The sequence below is a fragment of the Miniopterus schreibersii genome (genome assembly GCF_964146895.1).
Source record: "Miniopterus schreibersii genome assembly, chromosome: 12".
In the NCBI taxonomy this organism is placed as follows: domain Eukaryota; kingdom Metazoa; phylum Chordata; class Mammalia; order Chiroptera; family Miniopteridae; genus Miniopterus; species Miniopterus schreibersii.
In genome coordinates, this window is record NC_138112.1 from 37,896,679 (window position 1) to 37,919,311 (window position 22,633).

The following is a 22,633-nucleotide window of genomic DNA, read 5'->3' on the forward strand; positions in this document are numbered from 1 at the left end:
AACTAAGCATCCAGCCGTGTCTCCCAGACACATCTCCAGAGAGGGAAAAGAAGTCAGTGGCCCTGACTAAATAGTCATGTATTGCATGTTTTAAAAATTCTTGCAGCACACAGGTTGAAAATCGCTGGTTTAAAGCAATGCTAATAAAATATTATCCATGCAATACCTGCCTCAGAATCACCTGATTGATCATGTTTCCCCAGATATTTCCTAAAGTTTCATATTTTTAGATATTGCCTGTTATATCAGTTTATCTGATGTTATTTTCTTATCTTTAAAAGGAGGAAAATGATATCTACTTTTCAGGAGTACTGTGATAGTAAAATTAATAATACAGAGAATAAATTTTCCCATATACTGTATGGCAAATAAAAAGTAATTTTATATATTTTATTTTTATTGTTATTTTAATATTACCTTTCAATTGTAGGTTTACGATTTCTATTTCAAAATAGACATGATGGATGAAAAAACAATGTCAAGCAATATAATTAAATCCTCTGTAATTCTTTAATTGGTAGCCTTCAGAAGAATGCAAAATTAACACTGACAATCACTGATGACCAACAAGGGAGATGGTGAACTAGACATGAGTCAAACTGAAAGTACAAGGAATTATTTGCCCCCTTTTCTATCACATATTTTAACATTAATCTTTTCTGACAAATCTCCAGTTATAGACTTCCCTGGGCTTTTTACAGTATCGATTATTTCGCATATAATGTTTGCATTAACCCACCCAGATATCTTCACTAATGCTCACAGGTTACATGATTTGCCCAAATCAATCAAAGAGGAGTTGAAGATGTCTCAAAAGAAAACATTTTGAGTTGAGGGATTTAATGTAACTTGAATGGCAGGAAAAAAATCTACAATACTACATAATATTTTATCACAGAAACTGAGCTTCCTTTCTCAAAACAAAAGTTTCTGTTTCCTTTTTCTCAGTTAGTATAACTTAAAGGATCTTATCTGATATGTAAAGTTTAAGTAAAGCATAGTCTCATTAATGTCAGGGGTTTATACCATAGAAAGTCAAATTAGAAGACAAATGCTTTAAATATCAGGAATTCCATATCCTATTACTTCTTTTTAAAATATTTAAATAAATAGATTAGATATAATGATATGTAGATAGATATGTGAACATATATTTATATACCCCTGAGATCATTAAAATGACATTTAATCTAGAAACCCTACCTACTAGGAAATGATTATAGTGCTTTTTTTGGAAATCAAAGCTGGAAGACTAAATTCTGTAGTCTGGCTCATTTTTACAATGTATAGATTAAGGAAAGATGTAAAGACAACATCTATGGAAACATGGCAAAGGTAGCACAAGAAACCAAATTAATTATAACAAATACTGAAAATTTATTTTTAAAAAATCAATATAAAGTAAGAAACCAAAAACTGAGGGCCACTATTGCTTTGGCATGGAGTAAGAAGGGAGAGAATCAGGGCCAGTTCTGATAATGATGCTGATGTGTTTCTATTTGTCCCATGTGCATGTATGTAAACAATGTTCATAGTATAATAGGTCAGTGATGGTCATTATCATAAGAAGTAGTATTCTAGTTGTCATATTTTAGATTAAAAATAATTTTTGAATTTTAAAGACTGAAGAAAGATTGAATCTGTATAAATGTTTAAAGTCAATAGAAACAGTAAATAATTTGACATAAATACCTTTCCAGTGACATTCAAATTTTTAAATTTAAAATTTTTATTTTAAACTACAGTTGACATTCAATATCATATTAGTTTCAGGTATACAGCATAGTGGTTAGACATTTATATAACTTAAAAAGTGATCCAGTCAATAAGTCTAGTACCCACCTACCACCATCCATAGTTATTACAATATTATTGACTATTTTCCCTATGCTGTAGTTTACATCACTATGACTATTTTGTAATGCCAATTTTGTACTTAATCCCTTCACCTTTGAAATAAGTGGAAAATTGACGACAGAGAGCTCACTGTGTTGAGTGTCATGACAGACTTAGTCTGACCACACAGAAGAGCAGAGAGACTCCCATCACTGATGGCTGGTGTTAAGCCTGCTCTCATCTTTTCTTCCTACCTAGGGAATAAATTGAGATTTGTATGTGATACTTCAAAGTATATAATGGGACATTTTGTAATTTTATTTGAGAGTTAATTTCTTTTCTTTTTTTGTTTTAAAATTGAAACCTGCCCTTTTAACACCTACTTAAAGATACACTGGCTTCCTTTTGGAGCCATTCAGAAAAAGGTATATTTACTTCCTATCACAGTCCTTTAAATATTTGAAGACATCTATAAATGTCTTTCAGCCATGCTGTTGTTGTTGTCTTCTTTTTAAAGAGATGATATCTATATCCCTAATCATCTAACTTTCCTGGATATTTTCCAATTTGTTCATGTTCTTAAAATAGGGTGCTGGAGCCAACTATACTGGCTCACAGACACAGGGAACCAATTTAGATTCCTGTGATCTTCACTTGAGATGTGTTGCTTTACAAAAAATCATAAAGACTTTCTCCAAAGTTTATTATCAGGTTGGAATTCCTTGTGATGTACCTATAGGTAAATATTTCCAATAGTCTTATCCTAGAACATAGTTGCTGAATGATGTCACCTTAACAATGAGAACTAGGTATAAAATTGGTAAATATTAACTGCTTTATGAGGGCAATTCCATAAAGCCACAATGTTATCAATAGGAAACACAGTTTATAATAATAGAGAAAAACATGATCACTTACACTTGAGAGCTAATGTTTAATTGCATCTTGAATTTCATGGCCCATAATGGGAGAAAATGAAATAAGAACAAGAATTTGTCAATATACTGCAGCTAGAAATAAGCATTGTTGTATGCCTAGAAGATTCATGGTGTAATTATTTGTACAGCATATTAGACTTACACTAAAAGGGATCTTACACTTCACACATACACATAATAGAATAGTCAAATTTCTTAAGGTAACATTCCTGAGTCTAATCAGAAATCAGGAATTAAGGTCAGAACTATTTCTAGAACTATTTTTCTTAATCCTGGAAGCTATCCAATGTAGTCTTAATACAAATATAAAGACACAGAAAAAGACAAATGTCTAGTGACCCAGAGAACATGACATTTCAAATTCTTATGGGTTTACTTATTCATTTCTATGTCTTCTGTCTTATATACTTGCTACTGCTCACCGGAGTCAATATACTCACCAAGCTTTACCATTCAATATGAATCCAACACTTATGAAAAGTTTTCCAATTCAAGGTAATGGTGATTCATTTTCAACATTTCCTCTTTAATAAAACTATCATCTTTGTTGATGATTTGGGGAATCACAAACCTTGCAAAGTCAAACACATTTGATTGCTAACAATTTAAAGAATCCCTCCCTGATTCTTTTGGTTTTAACACCATAAATAATAGGATTCATCATGGGTGGAATGAGAAGGTATATATTGGCTATAAAAATGTGGATGTGTGGAGCAATGTGGTGACCAAATCTATGAGTGAGAAAAGAGAAAAAGGCTGGTGTATAAAACACCAAGATGACCCATACATGGGAGACACAAGTACTTAAGGTCTTGAGACGGGCAGCCTTGGATGGAAGAGTGAAGACAGTGAAAAGAATGAAGGCATAGGAACAGATGATCAACAGGAAATCCAATCCCCCTGTCAGGAATGCCACAATTAGGCTGTAGGTCCTACGAATCTTGGTTTCAGTGCAGACCAGCTTTATCAAGGCCATAAACTCACAGTAAGTATGAGAGATGACATTAGTTTTGCAGTAGGAAAGCCACCTCAGTAGGAAAGGGTGTGGACTGAGGAGTACAGCTCCTCTGAAGACAATGAGCATACCCAAGCCTACAACTACTGTAGGTGTTAAGACAATGGAATGCCTTAGTGGGTGGCAGATGGCTACATAGCGGTCAAAAGCCATGGCTAAGATAAATCCAGATTCCATAGTAGACAGAGAATGGATAAGATACATTTGAGTGAGGCAGGCTTCGAAGTAGATTTCTCCGTCATTGAACCAGAAGAGACTGAGTATCTTGGGAAGTGTAGAGGAAGTAAGCATCAAATCAGCCACTGAGAGCATGCACAGAAAGAGGTACATAGGCTCATGCAGTTTGTGGTCTGTCTTGACAATTAATAGAAGGGCAACATTTCCCATCAGTGACAGTATGTAGACCAGGAAGAAAGGGATGGAGATCCATATGTGGGCGGCCTCCAATCCTGGAATGCCAAGCAGTAGGAAGGTGGTTGGTTGAAGACAGGTCTTGTTATAACCTGCCATTATTTAACAATGGATGTCCCACGATCCTGTCCAAATTAAACATCACAAAGGATTTAAATATAAAAAACCCAAAGTTTGTTATTATTATTATTATTATTATTATTAATTATTGCCAGGGAGAGATGTTAACATCAATAACATGCAACTGGATATTGAATGATTTCTTAGGGACTAAATTGTCTCAATGCATCAAATACATGGGCTGTGCTTTTTGGGTAAGGAAAATTGTAGAAAGGAATTCTCTCTCTCTCTCTCTCTCTCTCTCTCTCTCTCTCTCTCTCTCCTTCACCTTGTCTTTTTTCAGAAAGTATTATTCAGCTGGCTAAATACATTTTAGCAATATTATGTAGTATTATAGAGGTAGAATTGATATATTCTTGAATACTAAGATATAATTTTCTACCATCTGAAACAGTAAAAAAAAGCCCAATCCATTTGTATATTTAACCCCTCCTACACCCCTCCCAAAGATTGAGTTTATAGTTATAAGGAGAAAGGAGACATGGGAAATACTAAAGAAAAATTGGGTCAATAAAGAAGTGAGAATAAAACTGGTCTTATATTGAAAGGTGAGTCATTGAGTTAATAAAGGAAGGAGCCTTATCTTCATAAAATATGCCAAACAGAATGGTAAGAAATAATCATTTTGCAAAATAAGTCCAAAGCAGAAAATTACTAAGTATAGAAATCACAGGTGTTCAGGTTACTAGATACCTGTCTTCTTTTTAAAATGATCAATTAAATTCTTCCAGAAGATACATAACATATTCTTTATTCATACAATACACTTGATGCTGATTTTTGCTTCTCAAGTAAACTTAAATGCAACTTGTGGCTCAAGATATCAGCTTATCAGAAGTGTGTCTTGGAATGTCTGAAATGTTTTGGAAAGGTATCTTAACAATTCTAAATTTTAAATTGATAAATTATTATTTTGCTTCAAATATTTGTATATAATAAGCTTATATAATATGTGGCATCCTTTTAGTCTGAATAAAACAAAGTTTAATAAAAATAAATAAGGTTTTGCACAAATGCAGTTCAAGACTAAATTCTAAGGCTAAGTTAACAAAAATTATGAACAACATGAACATCTCAGCTTAAATAAATTAATTTTCTGCCTTATTTTTTGACAAGTCAAGAAGTTGTGTCATCTTTCGGCCAACCAAAAAGGCTAAGCCTTCATTGCTGTGACTGGACCTAGGACCTCCAGCCTAGGCTCCATCATTCCCTTCTCACAGAAGCGCTGAATTCTCCCTTCCCACCTTAGCCACAACTCTCCTGTCTATAATGTGGTTATCTTACCTCCAAAACTAGATGGTCTCACTGCTCTGCCTGAGGCTGAACATAACATTGGATATAATTACAACAGGTGCCATTATACATCTTATCCCAGGGGACCAGAGGCCTGCAAGGAGTATCTTAAAGATAGCCTCTTAGGAGAATGCTGTTTGATTGTAGGCAGTTTCACTAATCTCTCTGTCTCTAAAGGCACAACTTGGTCTCTTGGAGGGACTCAGTCTTATGGTGTTCATGCCACCTGAGTTCTGAGCTTAGAAATCAATAGGAGATAGTCTCTGGACTCCAGGTCTTATGAGATAATTGATTTATTGTACTTTTGGGTTTAAGTGCTAAATGTTTTCTTACAACAAGTGTAATGAAAGATAGAGGGAGTGAAGGATATATTGGAGCAACCAGTATATGAATAATCAGGGTGATTATATCAACATCTCCACATGCTTCTAGATATTCTTAAGTAAGTCACCAGAACCAGTTTTAGTTCTGAAAATCAACTAAAGCTCCAGGACATTTTAGAGTCATGTTCCAATTCCTGCATTCCCCTGAAATTTATTTGTTTGATTAAGTACAGGGTATGCCCATGTTTACAAGATATTCTCATGGATGAAAGCATTATTTTTGTGTTTTAGTTGGGATGCTATGCAATGATTGAATGTATTTTGCTACAGATAGTTCCTTCTCATCCTTCTCTTCTGCTCTGTAGTTTAGGAAAAGTGAACATTACAGGCTGTTTCCCAGGATTACAGATCATCTGTCTTTAGGCAAGTTTTGTTCAATGGAGATGTTAGGACAATTCTCTCTATTTCATGATTTCTTCAACTGCATCTATTCCATGGCTCCAGATTCTGCCAGAGTGTACTCCCATGGTTTCAGCTTCTAGTGGGAGACTCATATTTCTGAGATATGATTTAACTAGTGGTGCCTTTATGTTTTGCTGGCTAGAGTTGGAGTGGAATTTTGTGGTTTCTAACTTCTTACTGTCAAATATTGGTCTTCTCAGAAGTTCAATAATTTGTGTAAATAATTAGCTATAATAAATATGCTCTGTAATAAATACATAAGTACCATTTCCTGCTTCTATTCTGACTAATACAGATGTCATTCAAAATAATATAGGGGTAGTGATTTCAGAAACTTGTTGAGTTGAAGAAATGATAGAACATTGTCCTCCTAGTTATTTCTTTTAAAATATTAGAAAGGAAATAATCAAAAGATACCAGCAACATCAACAAAAAAATGTCATATATGAAAAACCACAACTGCCTTGTGCTAAACGATGGAATACTGGAAGTTCTTCCTCTATGGTCAGGAACAAGACAAGAATGCCCACTTTTACTATTTGTATTCAACATAATACTAAAAATCTTAGCCAGAGAAATTAAACAAGAAAGCAAAATAGAAGGGATCCAAATTGGAAGAGAAAAAAAGTAAAATAATCTCTATTTGTAACTAAATGATCCTTATAAAAATAAAACTATATAGATTTATCTCTCTCTCTCTCTCTCTCTCTCTCTCTCTCTCTCTCTCTCTCACACACACACACACACACACACACACACACACACACACACACACACTTCTAGTCCTAATAAACAAACTGAGCAAATTGCTGGATACAAAATTAACATGCAAGAATCAGTTGCATATCTATGCACTATAAATGAGCAATCTGAAAAAGAAATTACACAATTTCATTGACAATAATATTAAAAAGAACAAGATAGGCATAAACTTAAGCTAATATGAAAACTTGTACACTGGAAACAGCAGAAACAAAAGCTGAAAGAAATGAAAGAAAACACAAATACATTGAAATACATCTCATGTTCATGGTTTAGAAGACAATATTTTTAATATGCCAATACTACCCAAACTGGTCTACAGACTCAACACAATATCAAAGTTGCAATGACTTTTTTTGGCATAAATATAAAAATCCATATGAAATCTCAAGGGACACCAAATATTCAAAAAAATATTGAAAAAAAGAGGACATTTTGGACTTCATGATCTCAAAACTTACTACAAAGCTATGATAAACCAGTATTTTACTGGGATAAAGACAGACACACAGACAATAGAATAGGCTAAAAAACCCCTAAATACTCTCACAAATATGTTCAAATAATTTCTACAAAGGTGCCAAGACCATTCAGTGGGGAAATGGTAGTCTTTTTAACAAATGGTGTTGAAAATCCAGATATCCACATCCAAAAAAATGAAGTTGGACTCTATCTTACATGATAAAACACACACACACACACACACACACACACACACACACACACACACACACACAACAACCACCTCAGAATGAATCAAAACCTAAATGGAAAAAGTAAAACTATAAAATTCTTAGAAAAAAACCTTCATGGTATTAAATTTGACAATGATTTCTTAAATATAACTAAAACAACTAAATAAAGGCACCAAAAGTAAAAAGAAATAAACTGGACTTCACCAAAATTAAAAACTTTTGTGCATAAAAGGATAATATCAACACAGTGAAAAGGCAGCCCAGAGAATCAGAGACTATATATATATTTTAAATCTTAAAGCTCAACAATAGCAAAAATGACAGTATTAAAAAATAAGAAAAAGACTTGAATGGATATTTGTTCAAAAAAAATATGTTCAAGTGGCCAATAAGTACATAAAAAGATGCTCAACATCACAGACTACTGGAGAAATGCAAATTAAAACCACAATAGGATACCACATCACACCTATGAGAATAGCTATTATTAAAAGAAAGATACAGAGATATAGAACCATGGAGCAGTTGGATGAATTTCAGAAGTAAGGTGGGAGTGGGGAGTGGGGGGGGGAGTAATCAAGAACTTTATATATATATATATATATATATATATATATATATATATATATATATATACACACACACACACACCCCTATAGACAAAGACAATAGTGTGGAGAAGACGTGGGGAGGATCTGGGGGTGGATGCAAGGTGGAGGGGATTGATGGGGGGAAAAGGGGACACCTGTAATACTTTCAACAATAATAAATAAATAATAAATAAATAAATAAATAAATAAATAAATAAATAAATAAATAAATAAAAGAAAAAAAGAAAAAGAAAGAAGAGAAAAAGGAAGAAAGAAAAAATAAACAATTATTGGTGTGGATATGAAAAAAGTGGAACATTTGTGCATTTCTAGTAGGAATGTAAAGCAACATAGTTTGCTACAGAAAAAGACATGGCAGTTACTCAAAAATCTAAACACAGATTTACCATATGATCCATCAATTCCACTTCTGGGTATATACCCCAAAGAAGTGAAAACAAGGATTCAAACAGATTATTTGCATACCTATGTTCATAGCAGCATTATTCACAATAGCCAAAAGATGGAAATATCATGCATTATCTACAGATGGCTCTGTGGATGAACAAAAATGAATTCACATAACATTAAAAAGAAAGGAATTTGTAACTCACACTAAAACATGGGTGAACCTTAAAGATATTATACTGAGATAATCAGTCACAAAAAAACAAATGTTTTATCATTCCAATTATGTGAGGTACCAAGAATAGTTAAATTCATAGAGACAGTAGTAGAATGGTAGTTATCAAAAAATGTGAAGAAATGGGAAATTAGTGTTTTATGAATATGAAGTTTCAGTTGGGGAAGATATTCCATGTTCATGGATTAGAAGAATCAGCATAGTTAAAATGGCCATATTACCTAAAGCAATATACAGATTTAAAGTGGTCCTCATCAAAATCCAATGTCATTTAAAAAAAACATAGAACCAAAAAACATACGATTACTATGGAACCACAAAATACCCTGAATAACCAAAGCAATCTTGAGGAAAAAGAACAAAGCCAGAGGTATCGCACTACCTGACTTCAAATTATACTACAGAGCTCAAATAATCAAAACAGTATGGTATTGGCAGAAAAACAGACACAGACAGAACTGAGAGCACAGAAATAAAACCACATGTAGATGGGCAAATGATTTTTGACAAAGGAACCAAAAACACATAATGGAGAAAAGAAAGCCTCTTCAACAAATGGTGCTGGGAAAACTGGAAAGCCACATGAAAAAGAATGAAACTATATTACATTTTGTTCCTATGTACAAAAATTAACTCAAAATGGATCAGAGACCTAAATACAAGATCTGAAATAATAAATCACATAGAAGAAAACGTAGGTACTAAACTTGTGAACCTCGGTCTTAGAGAACATTTTATGAATTTAACCCCAAAGGCAGGGGAAGTAAAGGCACAGATAAATGAATGGGACTGTGTCAAACTAAAAAGCTTCTGCATAGAGAAAGAAACTGTCAACAAAACAAAAAGGCAACCAACTGAATGGGAGATGATATTTGCAAACGACAGCTCTGACAAAGGGTAAATATGCAAATTATATAAAGAACTCACACAACTCAACACCACACAAAAAACAATCCAATTAAAAAACGGGCAGAGGACCTGAACAGACACTTCTCCCTAGAAGACATACAAACAAACAACACGTGTATGAAAATGTGTTCACCTTCACCAGTTATTAGGGAAATGCAAGTCAAAACTACAATGAGATACCACCTCACCATAGAACGGTTGTTATCAACAGGGCTGGTAATAACAAATGTTGGAGAGGTAGTGGAGAAAAAGAAAACTTTATTCACTGCTGGTGGGAATGTAAACTGGTACAGCCTCTATTAAAAACAATATGGTAGCTCCTCAGGTATACATTTCTATGATATATGATCTGTGTATTGCATTGTGTACCCACCACCTAATGTCAAATGATCTTCCCTCACCACATATTTGGCCCCCTTTACCCCTTTCTGTCTCCCCTTCCCTCTGGTAACCACCATACTGCTGTCTGTGAGTTTCAGTTTTATATCCTACATATGAATGAAATTATACGGTTCTTAGCTTTTTCTGACTGATTTATTTTGCTTAGCATAATATTCTCAAGGTCCATCCATACGGTTGCAAATGGCAGATTTCATCTTTCCTTATAGCTGAGTAGTATTCCACTGTATGTATGCACCACATCCTCTTTGTCAAGTCCTCTATCAAAAAACACTTTGGTTGTCTCCATGTATTGGCAACTGAGAATAATGCTGCAATAAACATATGGGTGTATATATCTTTGAGAATAAATGTTTTTTAGTTTTTCAGGTAGATACCCAGAAGAGGGATTGCTGGATCCTATGGTAACTCTATTTTTAGTTTTTTGAGGAGCTGTCATATTGTTTTTAATAGAGGCTGTACCAGTTTACATTCCCACCAGCAGTGAATGAGGGTTCCCTTTTCTCCGCAACCTCTCCAACACTTGTTATTATTTGTCTTATTGATAATAGCCATTCTCACAGGTGTGAGGTGGTATCTCATTGTAGTTTTGGCTTGCATTTCCTTAATAGCTAGTGAAGTTGAACATATTTTCATATATGTGTTGTTTGTTTATATGTCTTCTTGGGAGAGGTGTCTGTTCAGGTCCTCTACCCATTTTTAATTGGATTGCAGAAGAATTTTTAAAAAGGTTTATTGTGTTTTTTCTGAGCCATAGCACTGATCTTTTTTACATTTTTCATTTAATAGCCACACAACTATATGAGGTAGGTCTATTATCACTTATTTTTAAATATTAGGAAATTGATGGAAAGAGGAATTAAATTACATGAAGGCTAGCCAAGCAAAGAATACTGGACTTGATCTCAAGTAGTCTAACTAGAAAGCCTGGTTACTTAAATATTAAGTGACTAGACTACCTGGAAAATGTCATGAAGTCTAAATTCTACCAAAGTAAGAATATGTTAGTTTGCACATCTATTAGGAAATCAAAGAAAAGATGACCAAATATTTCGAATTTTCCAAAACAGAAAGCTTCATACTCTCACCATATTTGAATTATGAAGTGAGAATGGTGAATCTGGAGATGTTAGTAACAGTGAGTATGAGCTTCTAAGGCTAATAAGGAAGGAGAGATAAAAAATTTCAAAACCTGTTTCAAAAACCAATTTTTATAGATCCAAGACATAAAACAGGCCCTCAAATCTTAAGTTATATATATATTTAAAAATAATGAGAAATGGATAACTGGGTTGGGAATCTAATGTCAATAAACTCCAGAAAAAAAGTAAGTCCTTAGTACTGGGACAATAAATGGACTATTTCTACATTGTTTCTAACTAGAAATTTCAGATCTTGTGTCTTGATACTGGTTCCAAGAATGGCTATTATTAATTAACTCAGCTGATTAATAAATGAGGCAGAACCAATGTGCATGGCAGCCCCATAATTTGGTAATACTGACTAGTAATTATCAGAATGGGAATTCATGATCTCAATTTAACAGACAACAGACTTCATGATATTAGCTTATTTTATGAAATACACTCCCCTTCAATCAAACTTGCTCTAGAAAATGGAGCAGCCTTAATACTACAATTAGAGCCTTCACACTAATTCAAGTATGTTTGTTGAGAGATTTGCTTAATAGTAATTTTTAATATTTATATATTACTAGTCCTATTTCTTTAGATGAACAATAATTCTTTAATTTTATTCTATTACAGAAGAGATACAACATTGATCACCCATTCTGTGAAATCACAGCCACATACATGAATCAAGTGGTTTAAAATTGCCAGGTATATACTGCATATCATTTCGTTCTCTGGAGAAAATTTTTTCTATATTATTTGCTTATCCTTTTTCCCTTTAGTATTCACTCTCTATTGGTAATTATCCTCCAAAAAACACATACTTAAGAGGAAATTAATTTGGTCTCCAATATTTAATATATAAGAAAGCTGAAATAACTTCTCAAATTAAAATATTTGGAGTTTACAGACATCTAATAAGTAAAATACCTTTTAGTTGGTAAATGCAATTCAGCTTGTGGGGTTGAAAGCAGTTAATTATTTTCCTTATATTATCTCTTTTACTTCCATTTATTTTTGAACCAACACTTTTATTGGTACAACTAAAATTAAGCAACTTTGACCATTAGTATCCTAAGAACATGTTCACGTACTTTCTTTGTCCTTACTCCATATACAATAGGGTTGAGAAAAGGGGGCACCAAAAGGTACATATTTGCAATAAAAATATGGACATGTGCAGGCACATTTTTCCCAAAACGGTGAGTAAAAATGGAAAAACCAGCAGTGGAGTAGAAGACAAGAATCACACAGACATGGGATCCACACGTGCCCAAAGCCTTATAGCTAGCTTCTCGGGATGGCAGGCGAAATACAGAGTGCAGAATGAAGGCATAGGAGACAGCAATGAGAATGGCATCACAAGAGCCAATGATTGTAGCCATACTGAGACTGTAACGCTTGGTGGCTCCTGTGTCCATACACGCCAGCTTCACCACAGCCATAAACTCACAGTAGGTGTGGGCAATTTTTCGAGACCTGCAGTAGGGGAGCTGTTTGAGCAGAATGGGATGTGGGGAAAAGAAGGCTATGCCCCGAATCACCACAGTGATACCCATGACAGCGATGTGAACGTGGGTGAGAATGGTGCTGTGGCGCAGTGGATGACAAATGGCCACATAACGGTCAATGGCCATGGCCAAAAAGAAGCCCGATTCCATTGCAGTAAAGCTGTGGATGAAGAACATTTGAGTCAAGCAGGCATCAAAGGCGATGTCATGGGCTCCAAGCCAGAAGAGGCAGAGCATGCGGGGCAGTGTAGATGTGGAGAGGACCAGGTCAGTGACTGACAGCATGCACAGAAAGAAGAACATAGGCTCATGGAGGCTTCTCTCTGCCCTCACCACAGCCAGGATGGTCACATTCCCCACCACAGCCACTATGTACAAGGAGCAGAAGGGAATCCCAATCCAGACATGCAGGTGCTCTAGTCCTGGGATGCCCATCAGCAAGAAGGTGACAGGAGAGGGATGAGAAGTATTGAGAAGAGGCATGATGATTTTTCCTTAGACTTTTGTAAGTACTTCTGAAGATAAAATTTCTTTGCCAAGATGATCACAACCAGATGCTAAAAAATATAGAGATTTTGTTCAGAAGGGCCATTAATAATGTTAAAACATTCAAATTCATAATTTGGAGTATTTAAACTTATTAGAACCAGATTAATAAAATTAGTAATAACATACCAAATAACTGTTTTTAGAAATACAGAAAGATTATACTTATATCATTTCACATTATTTCAGAAACTATTAGTCACTTTGCCCCTTCATTTCCAGTAACAGTTGCCATCTGCAGTCTACTTGTACTTAATTCAACAAACACTTGTCGAGCAGTTATTAGGCTTCCCCTTTGAGTTCTCATGTAGTACTTCTCTCACATGAGTGAATTTCCCATAACTGGAAGTGATCAAAGCAGAGGCTTTGTGAAAATTTCAGGGCATTATTTAAAAGGCCATTAAGTAGAAATAGAAATAAATGGCCTCTGTCCCTCTCTCTCTGAACATGACATTGTCGTCTGTGGCATAGCTTTTGAAATACGATTAACTCAATATATACCCTTAGTTTTTCATTCGCCCTTCTGCATCTGTGACTAACTGCTGAACAAAATACTCTGGTTTTCTTTTCCCATTACTTCCTTCTATCACATTCCCTTTAAGAAGGCATATATTATGCTCTTTTCAACCAATCACTATATATATTTTGGGATAATGTATTTCTTAACATTAACCCCACTTACTACCTTCTCATCTTTATTTTATTTTTAGACAGATACTTTCACTGTGCAGATGAATCCTAACTGTGCTCCTTCAGCTGTTGATCCAGAAACACATTCTAAACCAGGCACAGCAGTCTATTTTTTGGATTGGTAAATTGACCTAATGATGTCTGAAAAATTATCTATTGACTAAAACAGATTTCTTTATACCTCTTCCCATAGTTCCAATGAACAGTCAATTCTCATGGCAGAGTTTCCCTGGAATAAAGTAGCTGAGCAAAGATGGCTTTTAAAAAATGTTTAGGTTTAAATAAATAATTACACTTTAACTTTAATCAAGTAATTCATAAGGCAAAAACTTACCCCAAATTGGACGGAAGGATGAATTATGTAGAAATGACATTAAGAAATCAAATTTAATTTAGTCAAAGAAAGCCTTCTTGAATAAATAGCACTTGGGTTGGAATGTAAAAAATATATGACTTCAGCCCATGGGATTTTAATATTGATGAATAAGTATTAATATAGATAACAATCGATCTATCTACACACTAATGCACACTCATAAACAAAGGAAAAGGAAAGGAATATAAACAGAGTTCCATCAAGAAGGACAATCATGATGTAATGAATTAAAATCTAATGTAATTGGGATTCAGAGATTACAAAGAGATCCAAGTGAGATGAAATTCTAAGGGGAAAAAAGGGTCCTGCATATTCATGTATAATCACATAACCGATAGAAAATTTTATAATCCAATATCTAGACTACAGACTGTCACTCAGGTGCTCACTAATTATATGTTGGACATATAAATACAATAAAGAGCACTACAAGAAAAGAACTGTAAAGTGAACACAATTGCATACACTAGTTTTCAATACACTTTTTGTACAAACATACATGATATAATCTCTGTGATACCATCTCCCTAGAAATACCAACCTGTAGTTGAGTCCAAACATCATGAGGTATTCATATTTTTGTTCCTTAATAGACTCATACAGACAAAATGTGGTCAAAATGTGAGATAAATTTTACTTCTATAATATCCTTAATATCCTTAAATAAGACCTTTGCTTCCTAGAATCTAATTTTGTATTTATTTCATCCATAGAGAATGAGAAATGTGTATTTCCTCTGTCTCAAAGGATTATATCTCCTCCCTTGAATCTTTCATTTGTGAAATTAAAAAGATGTTGTTTGAGGGAGTGCCATGCACTTTAAATTTTTTAGATCTCTCAGACTATCTCTTGTACTACACTTCTCTCCAGTTTCATAACAGCCTCAATTAGCTCATAAAGAAACTGATTCAGAACAAAGAAGCAACCTAAAAATGAAGCTTCTATATGTAGCAACTTCAAGGTGGTAATCTCAGAGGATAAGCAGGAGTAACACCTGACTCAAATAGGTCCTTATGGAATCTTTGTCAGTAATTGATAATCTGCCTAATTTCAGGAATAGTAATTTTCCTGTGCATTCCCTTAGGTTTAAAGCTGATCATATAGCCACCTCTCAGTATTCTGATGTAATTATCAACCAGTTAAGAGTACCAGCCTTAAGGGAACTGAAAGGACACAGATGACATTCTTTTTTCCTTAAATACATCAACTGCATTTCATTGTCAACTTGGGACATAAAACTTGTAGGTCAGAAGAGAGTTGAATGGTATATTTAAAGTGCTTGGAGTGGGGGAGTCTATATCTAGAAAAACTACCCTTCAAAAATGAGGGGGGAAATTAAGATATTCTCAGATAAACAAAAGTTAAGGGAGTTTATTACCACTAGACCTGCTCTGTAAGAAATGCTAAAGGGAGTCCTTTATGTTGAAATTAAAGGAAGCTAGAAAGTAACTAAAACCTATACAAAAATATAGTTTTTCAGTAAAATAAATATAAATACATATACAAATATAAAAACAGCACCATTATGATTTTGGTTCTTAACTCCACATCTTATTATTCTACAGAATCCCAAAGACAAAAGCATAAGCATACTTATAAATCTATGTGAATGGTACACAACATATAAAGATGTAATTTGTCACATTAATAACCGAGTGTGGGGGGGGGGGTAAAGCTCTAAAGGAGTAGAGCTTTTGTATGTAATTAGAGTTAAGTTGCTATCAGTTTTAAATATATTGTTATAAAACTAGGATGATATATGTAATACCTGTGCTAACCACAAAGAAAATATAAAATATAAAAAAAAGGAAATTACAGGAATTCAGAAGGTGTCATTACAAAAATCAACTAAACACAGAGGAATGCAGTATAGGAGGAAATGAGGCGCAAAAAAAGTTATAAGACATACAGAAAATAAATAACAAAAATGTCAATAGTAAGTCCTTCCCTATGAGTAATTACTTTAAATGAAATGTTTTAAACTCTCTGGTCAAACACAGAGTTGCAGAATGTATTAAAACACCAGGATGTAGACTGCAGTTTACCATTTCGGCAGGTGAGAAGCTAGAAGTTGACACTTTGCCCTAACAACAGTAAAATGTTGAACCAATTGAAAAATCAACAACTCTCCTTTTATCTGTCAGACAGGGCAATCTGCTCCCCCCCAAATTAAGAAAAAAACAATAAGTGAAGACAGAAAATCACAATTTACCAGAGCAGAAATCTCCATGAAAAACAGAGCCAGGGCAGGAAAGTGAACTGTAAGTAATTGCTGGAGGCTTAGTGTAGGCAAGCCTGAGACATAAACTCTAAGGGGACCCAGTCATTGCTGGGTCCTACAGTTTTGCACGTTCTGTCTCTAGGAGCTAACCATGTCCTCCGAATGATGTCACAGGAAAGTCCCCTCATGCTTTTGGCAGGGTGAGGGGAAAATGCACCATTTTGAAAAACGCCAGACCATTCTATTCTATTCTTTTTTTTTTTTTTTTTTCTAATATATCTTTATTGATTTCATAGAGAGGAAAAGAGAGGGAGAGAGAGATAGAAACATCAGTGAGAGAGTCATTGATCGGCTGCCTCCTGCACTCCCCCGGCTGGGGATTGAGCCCTCAGCCTGGGCATGTGCCCTGACAGGGAATCGAACCCCGATCACCTGGATCCTGGGTCGACACTCAACCTCTGAGCCACTCTTGGCCGGCCGGGCAGACCATTATATTCTTAACAAGGTCTGCCCTCAGAAAAAATGATTTAACTATTTAATTAGACCTTTACCTACTAGCTTTTTTATTTTTATTTTTATTTTACTTTGTTGATTTTTAGAAAGGGGAAGGCAGAGAGAGATTAGAGATAGAGATAGAGATAGAGAGATGGGGGGGAGAGAGAGAGAGAGGTGAGAGAGGTGAGAGAGAAACATTGATCGGTTGCTTCTGCATGAGCCCCTGCTGGGGATGAAACCCAAATCCTGGGTATGTGCCCTGATTGGAAATTGAACCAACAACCTTTTTTTTTACGGGATGATGCTCCAACCAACTGAGCCACAATGGCCAGGAAACCTGCTAGGTAATGATCTACTATACTAAATACAGTTGGTAAACCACACTAATTCTCACACATTAACTTTTGTATTCACTATTTTACTGTAGCCTTGACACAGATAAAAAGATCTGATTAAAGTAAAACATATAAAATTGGGAATAGGTCATATATGAACAATCATCTGAACATGATAAATATGCTGTAAAATGTGGTAGAGAATAATATATTTTTCCTGTTCAATATATTATAATGAATAAATTAAATATTCATATGGAAAACAATTAACCTTGATTCCAACCTCACACCACTGAGGGGGAGCAGAGTTTTCCAACCCAAACTATACATCTTTGGGATATTGATTATTTTAAGCTAGTTATTTTTAAGAAACAAAAGATTCAGGAAAAATCATTGACCTTCCCTCTGTCTCAAAGTATTTAGAGCAGCTGCCCCAGCAAGGTAGCTATCAGCATGGATAGCTCTAGATTAATATGAACTAATGTTGATAGACAGACATAGTGGGGAACCTAGCAAGGCCCATTCCCTCAAAGTCTTCTCTGTGGCCCGTTGTTAAGATGGTCCAGCAAAAACATTTGTCAACATTAGAACATCAAAACCTGTAGAGAATTTTTATAAATATTTATTCACTTCAAAAAGAGAATATGCTTGGAAGCAAGATCTCAACAGACTGAGAAAAATGCTTTAGAGAATATAGCTTACAGTTTCTGGTAATCATTTGAAATTAAGGAGGGAGCATGAAGAAGATTACATGAAGGTGGGTGAAAGCAAAGTGGAGACTGGATTACAAACCAGTGGAGATTAGGAGCTCTCTTGAGGGTGGTCATGCTTTAGTAGGGGAGGTCTGAAAGAGTGGTTACTTATTAGAAGGAGAGATCTGAAAGGGGGTATTTCGAAGGTGTGTTAAGCTAGATGCACAAAAACAATGAACAGGGCTTGCTTAAGGCAAAGATAAGTATTTTACTGAAGAAGTTATATATGCCATGGTGACCACCCACCATGACCTGACTGGTTAAAAATTTATTATCAGATCACCCCGTGAGGTTACTTTCCGTAGACCTCATTTTTTTCATTCACACATTTGTTTACCAAACATTTTCTTTTTCATCTCCATGTGAATTGCCTTTCTGCACTTTGAAGTTCCAAACCAATATCTACTTCTACTCCTCCTTTTCTCCTTAGCTCAGGATGGCCTGTGAGCCTCAACTGTGTGGTTTACCCTCTGGTACCATATTCTTACAGAATCCTCGTATGTACACAGCAAATAAAAACTTTTTATTTTCTCTTGTTAATCTGTCTCGTTTCATTTTAATCATTAGACCAGCCAGAAGAACTAAAAGGAAAATAAGGGAAATTTTCCCCTTTCTCACACCATTAAAAATGTCAGTTCTAGGTTTATTTTCTATCTAAATGTGAAAGGTAAAATATTAAAACTGTAAATGAAATTATAAGGGGATATGTTCATAATCTTAAAATAATCAAATTCTTAAATAGTATAGAAAAGTATAATTTTGGGGAAATATCAAATTGGGTTGTATTTAATCAAGAATTTCTTTTCACTTAAAAACACTTTTAAGTGAAGGACAAGACACAGAAAGAAGATACACATATTAAGTTGCATTAAATCTATAGATCAATTTGGAGATAATTTATACTATAAGCATATTGATTCTTAAATCTGTGGACATGGTAAATCTCTCCATTTATTTAAATCTTAAAATTTTGAACATATAGTCTACACATTTTTTGTGGGTTTGTACTTAAGTATTTTTCTTTTCTGATCCATTAAATATACCTTAAAAATTTGACTTTCTATTGTTCATTGATAGTGTAAGGAAATGTAATTGATTTTTTTACACTGATCTTTTATCATGGTATCTCGATGAACTCAATCATTAGTGGAACATTTGGTAATTTCCGTATATAGAATGATTTCATCAGCTTTTTGAAGTACAACTGACAAAATTATAAGATATTTAAAGTGTTCAACAGGATGATATATGTATACATTGTGAAAGGATTTTCCTCATTGAGCTAATTAACACACCCATCATTTCACATAGTTATCTTTTTTTGTGTGTGAAAACATTTAAGTTTTATTCTCTCAGCAATGTCAATTATATAGTACAGTGTTACCAACTTAAGTGTAATTACCAACTTAAGTGTAAACACCATATTAACATTATATTATTCCTTGACACACGAAGCCTCACTTCTGGGCATAAAGAAGAAAAATGTAAGTTTTCTAACATAATTTTGCATGCAATTTATGGTGTCTTATAGCAAAAAAAGTATTACATTAATTTTGTGATAAGAATTCAACCTCATATTTGATACATTTGAAATATTTCCCAAGGTTTTATGAAATTCATCACCTGGAGATCTTGAGTAGATCATTCTAATATTAGAGTTACGCAAACAGTCACTGCAAAATTTCACAAACATTACCAATGTAGGGGGTGAAAGGAGTGTGGGAGTGGAACAAAGAAGAAAATAATGAATTTTCAAATTGGCTTAGGCAACTAGGAAAGCCTCCAGCCCTCGCCCCACCCGAGGCCTTCTCTGAACTGTTGTCTGTGTCCATGGGTTATGCTTACATGTTCTTTGGTTAATCTCTTCCTGACCCCTTAACCCCCCTCCTTCTGAGATCTGTTATTCTGTGCCATGCACCCATGCCTCTGGACCTATTTTGTTCATCAGTTTATTTTGTTCATTAGATTCCACATATAAGTGAGATCATGTGATATTTGTCTTTCTCTAACTGGCTAGTTGAGCTTAACATAATAATCTCCATGTCCATCCATCCATCTCAAAGGGTAAAAGTGCCTTCATTTTTATAGCTGCATAGTAGTCCATTGTGTAATAAAGATGAGCTTTTTTAATCCACTCATCTACTGAAGGGCACTTGGGCTGTTTCCAGATCTTAGCTATTATAAATAATGCTGCTATGAACATGGGGGTGCAGATATTCTTTCTGATTGATGTTTCGGGATATATTCCCAGAAGTGAGGTTACTGGGTCAAAAAGAAGTTTTATTTTTAATTTTTTGAAGAAGCTCCATACTGTTTTCATAAATATGTTACTACTTTATATAAATATATGATATATTAAAATACAGGGAGAAACTTACAGCTATAAAACTTTTATTATTATTATTACTTCCACTATCACCACTAATAAAGTTGTTTAAAATTATTATAGCACTTTTCAGTTTCAAAAAACAAAACCAAACCAAACAAAAAGACAAACTTTTTATATCCTTAATGTGAAGAATGATAGTGGTAGTGATAGTAACAGTGAAAGTTCTTATAGCTATGTTTCTCCCTATATATTAATATACAATAAATATATATAAAACAGTAACATTATATTTATAAAGATAAATATATTTTTTTGTTTTCTTAAGCTACAGTTCTGGCCATAGGCCAGAAAGTGGACTAAATTACTGTCTTCCTTCATTTCAGACTACAAATTTTTCATTTCTCAGATTTTCTTTCCTCACACTCCAAATGATTTGATTCACCTTGCTCTGAAAGTGAGCCATAATTTGAGATTTCCTGGTTCTTGTTTCTTGGAATCAACTCATGAGGTAACTGAGTGCTTTCTGGTACCTGCCTTCAGGCAAAGGTTGCCTCTCTCCTATAAAAGAGAGCTGAGTTTCAGCAGTGTAATGACCTCTCTAGGGCCAGGTCTGAAAATTGCACTGGGATCAGGTAAGATTCTAAAGCCAAGAAAAGCAACAGCTAAAGACAGTTGATGAAAGACAGTAGCTAATACCTTTCCGAATCCAAAGCCTGGCAGAAAAGGACTTTGTCATCCACTAATTGTATATTCTGGCCAGCTATCTGTTTTTCTGGGTGAGTTTCTTCTCCATGAATTGGGACCTGTGTATTGCTCAAAGTTTCTAATTGGAGCAAATTTTAACAGGAGTGGAAAGGACAGTGAATTAAATAATCTTTTTTTAATATATATATCTTTATTGATTTCAGAGAGAGGAAAGGAGAGAGAGAGAGAGAGGGAAACATCAATGATGAGAGAGTCATTGATCGGCTGCCTCCTGCACGCCCCCAACTGGGGATCGAGCCCGCAACACGGGCATGTGCCCTGACAGGGAATAGAACCCTGATCGCCTGGATCCTAGGAAGATGCTCAACCACTGAGCCATGCCCGGCCGGGCTAAATAATCTTGACCCTGTATCTCTCAACAACACACTTTCCTTTGGCATGTCACCTTTTCCCCTCTTACTCAAGTTTATCATTAATAAGGCAGATAGATTAGATTCCTGTCAGTTAGAGATGGAAGAGGTGCAAAGATGAGCTACTACTATCTTCTTAATTACATTTGAAGGAAAGTCAGAACTGGCACATTCCAGTTAATTAGTGGCAGGGCAAGAGGAAAATAAGGTTTTCAGCTTTCTCTTCTAGGTAAACATTAGAAAAGGAGATAGTCTTGTGGTTTGGAAAATGTGTGTGTGTGCTTGCAGTTTGAGCAGGAGAGCTTGAAATATGTAAAAATAAAGTCAAAGATAGAAGCATCCTATCATTACTTGAAGAGCTTTGGTATCTGGTCTTGTTGCCACTGTAACTACAATTCATATCCTGTCCCCTGATATGAAATACAGTCTATTCTTTATCTGGGGCATTAAAACCTCATTTTTAAATTTATTTTTATGTTTTCTGTCTCTTGTTTCTAACACTTTGCCTTGCCTCCATTTAAGATATCTTTTTATTCCTTTCTCTTTCTCTTTCACTCAGAGTCCAAGAATGGACATTTTCTGATCTGATTATCATAGAAAAATAAATTGTTTAATATGTGTGCTTTTGCTGTCTTAGAAGATATTTTTAATCTAAACACTTTTAGGAAACTGGTTTTCCTATTCATATGTTTTCCATCTACCTAAGACTAGATTGATAATCTTTTAACAATGGA

At 34.6% G+C, this 22,633-nt stretch overlaps 3 protein-coding genes across 3 annotated transcripts in view; all 3 read right to left on the reverse strand.

Annotated features, from left to right (window-relative positions):
- The window catches only part of LOC308565024 (olfactory receptor 51B5-like), a gene marked incomplete at both ends in the record, with an annotated part of 340,544 nt that overhangs the window by 90,319 nt on the left and 227,592 nt on the right, over positions 1–22,633 (reverse strand). The window lies entirely within an intron of this gene.
- LOC308565153 (olfactory receptor 52K2-like) lies at positions 3,355–4,299 on the reverse strand (the record flags this gene model as incomplete). The annotated part of the gene is made up of 1 exon (XM_081153966.1): positions 3,355–4,299. One exon carries the CDS (start codon positions 4,297–4,299, stop codon positions 3,355–3,357), a length of 945 nt encoding a protein of 314 aa, XP_081010092.1.
- Positions 12,579–13,523, reverse strand: LOC308565154 (olfactory receptor 52D1-like; the record flags this gene model as incomplete). Its single annotated transcript, XM_081153967.1, has 1 exon — positions 12,579–13,523. One exon carries the CDS (start codon positions 13,521–13,523, stop codon positions 12,579–12,581), a length of 945 nt encoding a protein of 314 aa, XP_081010093.1.